Source organism: Rhipicephalus sanguineus, chromosome 9 (assembly GCF_013339695.2).
Source record: "Rhipicephalus sanguineus isolate Rsan-2018 chromosome 9, BIME_Rsan_1.4, whole genome shotgun sequence".
Taxonomy (NCBI): domain Eukaryota; kingdom Metazoa; phylum Arthropoda; class Arachnida; order Ixodida; family Ixodidae; genus Rhipicephalus; species Rhipicephalus sanguineus.
The window spans coordinates 68,350,005-68,357,223 of record NC_051184.2 but is presented as its reverse complement, the minus strand read 5'-3'; the positions used below and the strand labels follow the sequence as shown (position 1 = coordinate 68,357,223).

The following is a 7,219-nucleotide window of genomic DNA, read 5'->3' as shown; positions in this document are numbered from 1 at the left end:
CAGTAACAAAGATACGGCGAAACAGATGAGACGGGGAGAAAACATAGGCGCTGGAGCTCCCTATTTCTGTGCCACAACACGCCGACAACTTTAGATAGTTTTAGTGTAGGGGCGCTCAAGCGGCCTGCGTACGCAAACTCTTGCGTTCTGTTGTACTCTGCTTGGGTGCGGCTGGAGAACAAAAGAAAGCGGGGACACAATGAAGCAAACTCTCTATTCTCTGCGCTGTAGGAAAAGTAGAGGAGAGCGCTTGAAACTCGATGAAGTCAATCCGCAAGCGCACCATGGACAACTCTTACCTAGTGTTTCTATTGTTATCAGGAAATAGCTATGTTTATTCCATATCCTCTCTGCTATCCTACGCTCGACAAGTTAGTTGCTCACCGCCGTGTTACCCGGACGGTGAGCATAAATTTTCTGTTCTTACTACTTTTATTTCAATAAACGATATGTTACTCTTCTTGGAACCTTATTCCCAGAGAGGAAGTAGGAACGTTTTTGCTCGAGAGGTATTAAAGCAGAGGCGACAGCACTGACGCTGGCTTTGCCGCTATACAAGTGACTCATCCCAGAGGGGCCCACGGTCGTTCGGTTGAAAGTGAACGTCGTACTGTATTGCAAGAACAGCGGTCACCGCATGATTTAAGCACCGCACTTGTCTTTTAATATTATTTTTCTTCGTGGAATGGGAAGAGACTTGCTATGTAGGGCATATTCTTTTGCGTGTATTATATATGTGTGGCGATAGGCCCAGCTGTGCTTTGTGTTGTGTGTTGTAATATATAGCCGTAATATGATTACAGCTGGTCGTGGCAGTGTAGCGGAGGCGGTCTCGCAGTATAGCGTACGGGAGCGTTCCAATTGCGAGCCTAGGCAGGTGGTATATGCATCTGCCTCCATCATTGGAAGGGATCAGAATGGACGCATGAAAAGGACGTCTATAAAACTACACATGTCATTATTATTATTGGTAGGGTTTAATGGCGCAAAGGCTACAATGGCCATAGAGCGCCAAGCATAGGCGTCGGCAGGGAGGTGCAAAAGGGGGACTTGCCCCCCTCAAGCCACACCAGCACTTGACCCCACCCAAGCTATACCCGCACTCTCCCACTCCCTCAGCCGCGATGCAACATGGATTTGCGCCCGCAAGACAAAATCCTACTGACACTCATGGCGCCAAGGCAAAGTAACATGGGTGCGCATTGGTGTGATCAATGACTATGGCTAGGTATAACGTGGCTGTATAAAAAGCCTAAAATCCTGCGCACTGAACATGCTTAAAATAAATATAAATATTAAAATTATTATAGTGACATGCAATGTGTGCAATGAATGCCAAACATGTACTCTTAAGAAGCGTATAATATGACCATGGATACTATGGGTGTGCGCTTAAAAACAGAGATCATTTTAACGCCGTGGCATGAATTATTTGCCATCTTTGTGTGTAAAATCAATTTACTTTTCGCATGATGGTATAGTGGGGATGTCATCAGGCACATATATATAGACCGGTTACGGATCGACATGCGTGTGCACCTGAATGATTCGGTGCAAGTAGTCGCAACACTGGGGCATGCTCCGCACCAGGTCGCAGGTCTGAAGCTGGTGCATGAGGAAGCGCGGCGTGAGGAAGTGGCAGCGCACCGCGTACAGCACGTCGGCCATCTTGGCGCGCCGTCGGTGCTCGTCGTGCTTAACCCAACGCAGGACGGCGTTGAACACCTCCGATTCGCAGCGCACGTTCAGCTCGTCGCGACGCACAAGGGCCACCAGCTGACTTGCCGTCAGGCCCAGGAACTCCTCTCCCTCGGACACCTAGAGATAGATAGATAGATAGATAGATAGATAGATAGATAGATAGATAGATAGATAGATAGATAGATAGATAGATAGATAGATAGATAGATAGATAGATAGATAGATAGATAGATAGATAGATAGATAGATAGATAGATAGATAGATAGATAGATAGATAGATAGATAGATAGATAGATAGATAGATAGATTATTCTTTATTTGTGGTCTAGTGCGCAGCCTGCACACTTACGGCGGCAAAGTTCTGGTCGATATAGTCGTTGACCTTGATGTAGAGCTTGGTGCAGCCGTGCTGCAGCGCGAACTCGCCGATGCCGATTGCATTGTTCGGGTCGAGCTGCTTTTCGAGGAAGTTGCAGCACGCCTCGATGATGTGGTTCACCTGCGGCGCCGAGAAGTAAGCATTTAAGCTAGAGCCCCACAGCAGCGACCTTAATTTGTTCTGCAGTTCCATTACGTGCGCCGACAGCTCATCGAAGTTCGAAGGCGGTGCAGCCATTGCAGACCGCGACTTTAGAAGGAGATGGGCAACTTCCACAAACTAATGTTTTAAGTGACACGCCACATCAAGCCTTCATCACCCTCATCAGCACTACCCTGTTGTATGACTCGCCTCGTACCTTATTTTTATAACGTTTCGATTCTTTTTTCTTTCCCGCGAGCAGAATGGAAAGCAACAAACGAAGAGCCATGGTTTCTGATCGCACAAGAAGAAACTTCTTCTCGCCAACAACTACAAGAAATAGAGTCACGCGTCATCGCAAAATGCAGCAGCGATTGCGTTAAATGTACTCTTCTTCATTATATGCTGCTGCAGGAAAGGACCGAAAAGATTTTATACATTGCTGCGCGTAGCTTCACCTTGGGGTAAGTATTGTCGGCGTAGAATAGAAAGTACAGCGCCGCGATTACATGCGCGGCTGTTATTGTACGTGGCAAGTTCGACATCCGTGTGTATACGATTCGTGCAAACCTAGAATTTGGACGAAGTAATTGGACTTCCTTATCAGTTTACTAGGCGCTTCTAGGTGTTTCTCTCAGTTCGTGTGACGCTGACTTTCCGCACATAAAAGTAAGTCGCAAAACCACCTGCGGTGCATTTCGGAACGCTTATGAGAACTTACTGTTGTGCTGGTTGAAAACTCGTCATATTGAAGAAACTTGGTGCAACTTGGCATTCCCTCGCTCGCGCACGCATTTATACACGTATATACACGCAAGGACACACCCCAGAATCAGCACAGTTTGTGGGGTGTGTTCTTGCGTGTATGCGTGTCTGAATGTGTGCGTGAATGAGGAAATGCCAAGTTGCGCCAAGTGTTTCTTCAATATTTCGGAACGCCGTGTGGTATATACCGCCAACAAACACGGACCTGGAACATGGTGGCGGCTGGCAGGAGCTGGCACACGTTTCGCTGGTCGATGCATATGGAGCCCGTGTAGGCGAACTTCATGACGCTCGCCATGGTCGAGGGACCGACGCCCTGTATCTGCACCACAGGCATGGCCGCCTCGCGCAGTCCTCCGGCGAACATGGCGCGGAAGTAGGGCGACATGGCCAGCAGCACGAGACGGTGCGCCGGGAACGACTCCGAGCCGACGCGGATCTCGACGTCGCAAAGGAAGCCCTGGCGTCGCATCAGGTCCATCACCTGCAGACACAGCAGCAACAGGAGAAGGGTGGGGAGAAGTTTAAAGTTTATTTCCATCAGGGGCGTAGCCAAGGGGGGGGGGGGGGTTGGGGGGGTTCAAACCCCCCCCGAAATTTTTCAGTTTTGCTTGCGTATATAGGCACGCACACATACAAACGCACGCACGAACATACATAAAGTATGGTTGAACCCCCCCCCCCCCCCCCGAAAAAAATTTCTGGCTACGCCCCTGATTTCCATAAGCAGGTAAATTCGAAACATGTGCAAACACTGTATGGCCCCTTAGCCGAAGGCTAGTTGTGCGGCCATTAACAAATATGGTGGGCGTTTTTTATGCGCTTATTCCTTATCTGAACATTATTGTAATCATCATCATTCGTTTGTGTCCACGTCGTGGAGGTCAGTGTCCACGTCCTCATCATCACCGCGTGTCAACATCATCATCGTGTGTGCGCGCGCTCTACCTCTGCCAGCCTGTTCGCTGCCGAGTCCTCGGGCATACGATGGTAGCGGCAACGTCGTGTTCACGTTGCTGGGAGGCGCGGCAGCTATTTGCGCGTATGTTGGTATGGGGCGAGAAGCAGATGGCTGTACGTGCGCAGGGCGGGTCAATGACGTGAGTTCCTCCCTGATGATGTCACGTGAGGCCGCACCAGAAGAGTGTGTGGAACATGGTGAAGGCGATGAGAAGCCGATTGACTACAGTTCTTCGCGTATGATGTCCCTTATCAGGTCACGTAGATGTCTATCAACCGTAGAATGGTGTTTGTCAATGTCTAGTTGTAGGCAAACTGAGTCAAGTGCATCGAGGCGCTGACAGTATGTACAAAATACAAATGTGTGATAGGCAGTATAATAGACAAGGATGCAAAGTTACAAAATAATGAACGACAGAATCACAACACGTAAGAACACTCTTGAAAGAGGTCATGAAGCACCCCTTGGGCTGATTGAAAGCACACATCCTGCGGAAAGCTGACACGGCTATGAACTGCTCTGCCAAATATTACAGTCGTGCGCGCCGCGTAATGGCCACAAGCGGAGCGCGAAGTTGCCGTTTCCCCAGGCACCCTCTTTTCAAACAGATGCCGGTTCTCACTCTCGTCGGTGGGCGGGGCGTCTGTCCGCTGTACGTCGCAAGAGACATAGCATGCTTATTGGCCGATAGCCGACGTAAATCGAGAGCGGCGTTCGGATCAGATGCGCTTCTTGCCGCGGGGTGCCGCCACTTGCCGGCGCCGCACTCCTCAGTACACGGTAGCCGCACTCGCGCAAGCGAATCACAGCGGGAGAGCGATCGCGTTTCATGACGCGCGCTGGCGTAACTTCTTTCCCCCATGCCATGCCTCCCTGTCTAGCTTCCAGTGCGCTCGCCGGCACGAGAAAAGAGAGAAAGCGCTGGGAGCGTGCGCCAAACGCCCGTAACTCCGCTGATTCTTGACGGATTCGAGAAATTTTTGCAGCAATCGATTCGGGAGGCAGTACACTCCGATACTGAGGCCATTAGATCATTACTTGGAAAAGTGGTTCATGACCCCTTGAAGAAAGGTAATGATTTGTTCATGAAAGACGACTTCTTTTATGAAAGGCTTCTACATAAAAGAAAAAAAAGAAAAGAAGGCATATAGATATAGAAGCACAGAGTGAGCGTTTCACATACGTACGGCTGACAGTTCCTGATATTATGGGGCGATTCCTTTAGAACTGACCTATTTCATTGGGCTGTAGTTTTGTTACAAAGTATCAGATTGTAATGTGGTTTGCTGCAAAACATTCAGGAAAGGATGAAAATTTAATGGCGCGTCCCGTTTTTTGGTGTGCAACGCCGAAAAAAACAATAAATAAGAAATAACGAAAGCAACGAAATAGTGCGGCGCAGCGTTCGCGTCAGCTAGCGGCGCAGAAGTCGGCAATGCCAGGTTCATCACGTTACGCTGACGCGAAAACCGAGAACCCTACACTCCCACGCGCGCGCCAAGCCGCGTCGCCTTGACGCATGCGCACCTGCGCGCCCAACGTCCCTCTTCTACGTAATTTTGCTGAATGTCGTGGTTCTCGTTGTTTCTTATTTATTTTTATTTTTCTGTGTTGCACATAACAAAACGGGACGGGCCAATAAATTTTCATCCTTCCTTAATCTTTTGCCGCCAACGGCTTTAAAATCGGACAATTTGTAACGAACCTACAGCCCAATAAAATAGGTCAGTTCTAAAATAATCACCCTGCAGTATTTATTTTATTGTTTCACATGCAATGGTATGTTATTCCATAATTTTATATTTTTTAAGGGGTGTGAAATGACGAAGAGAAGGAAGGGAGGAAGGGAACACCTAAGATAGAGCGAGGCACGTGCGGCTTCGCAGAAATACAGCTAAAGGAACACTCAAGGCAAATATTAAGTCGACGTTGATTGTTGAAATAACGGCCCAGAAACCTCTTGGTGCAGCTTTTGTGCCAAGGAAGTGCTTGTTTTGAAATAAAATCACGTTTTAGTCGTCAGCATCGCGTTAGCGCACAAGAGACAGAAAAGGAAGAAGTAGCACTCGGGAACGCTGCGGTTCTACATTTGGCCGCAAATAAGACGCGTCGACCTGAGGAACAATAGGGTTGAAAGATGGGCTAGTTGGTGAATACCGTATGGTGAAGTAGCGCCCTTTTGACGTGGACAAAAGGGACAAAAAAGACACGACACTCGCGAGCACGCATTTGACTGTTAGTTCATTTCTGTGTCGCTCGGGGGTGCGTGGGTGCATTTACATATATTCAGGCCCGTAACCAGAAATTTCTTTCGGGGGGGGGGGGGGGGGGCACTTGCTGGGGGCCTTGGCTATTTGAGAAAAACGCCTATTTTCATTATTTATTCCTAGTAAAATACCCCCCTCCATCAAAATTTCGAGGGAGGGCTAGTACCCCCTCCCCCTTGCTACGGGCCTGCATATACTACTTAGAAATACTGGCATGGCTTTATCTATTTTGAGTTTGTCTTTTGTGTTGAACTTACAAGCGGGCCACCGTTGTACAGTACATACCTCCAGGGACTCCTTGGGGTACGAGTCTACGGAAAGTGTCATGGCGCCGACGCCCTCTGGGGGCAAGTCCACCGACTCGCTGCATAGCATGTCCATGCAGTCACCCTCACTGCAGGCTCCCAGCAGGGTCATGGCTACTGCTCGGTTCACCGACGGGTACGTGGACCAAGCTGTCGGTTATAGAGGCTGGGCCTGCACCGAAATTCCACTGCGTATAAAGTTTACGAGAGCGACCACGCGTGCGAAATATTCTAGTTTCCGTAGTCAAGAGTTCGACGAAAGTTCGTCTGGTCAGGTATCATGATGAGGAACGTCTCTGTGTTCTTCACCTTGACTTGGTCAGTGACCGCATCTACATCCTTATTCTAGTTTCCGTCGTGTATCTCACATAAGTAGAAAAAAATTGCCATGGTTGAACGCGGTTAAACCAAGTTTTGTCGCTCACGGCTCGAGGACCCTGCTCCTCCTTCGTCTTAATTCCTTCCTGCTTGGTTCTGGCGAAGCGGTTGCCAGACAGCCGCTTTTGCAGCAGCCACAAGACAACACACAGCCGCGGCTATCTCTTCATGCCATAGGGCATATCTTCACAGAGAGCTGCCATTGGCAGATAATTCACATGAGGCAGCTAGGATGTTTGGATCATTGTGCCTCGATCCACCGCTAATTTGTGACAGAGGAGTAGCCAGAAATATTTTTCGGGAGGGTCCGATCACCCCCTT

The 7,219-nt window shown here is 49.0% G+C and overlaps 1 protein-coding gene across 2 annotated transcripts in view; it reads right to left on the bottom strand.

Annotated features, from left to right (window-relative positions):
- LOC119405291 (kelch-like ECH-associated protein 1B) overlaps nucleotides 1–6,770 on the bottom strand; it is an 11,219-nt gene extending 4,449 nt beyond the window's left edge. Inside the window, exons 1-4 of one of the 2 annotated variants that reach the window (XM_037672113.2) lie at nucleotides 6,501–6,770; nucleotides 3,193–3,471; nucleotides 2,052–2,201; nucleotides 1,540–1,818 (exon numbers count right to left, since the gene is read on the bottom strand). In XM_037672113.2, coding sequence (XP_037528041.1) covers nucleotides 1,540–1,818; nucleotides 2,052–2,201; nucleotides 3,193–3,471; nucleotides 6,501–6,632 — 840 coding nt within the window. In that variant the 5' untranslated portion in view covers nucleotides 6,633–6,770. The remainder of the gene's footprint in view (nucleotides 1–1,539; nucleotides 1,819–2,051; nucleotides 2,202–3,192; nucleotides 3,472–6,500) is intronic. The other variant, XM_049419247.1, reaches the window with a different exon arrangement.
- Nucleotides 6,771–7,219: the final 449 nt, after the last annotated feature.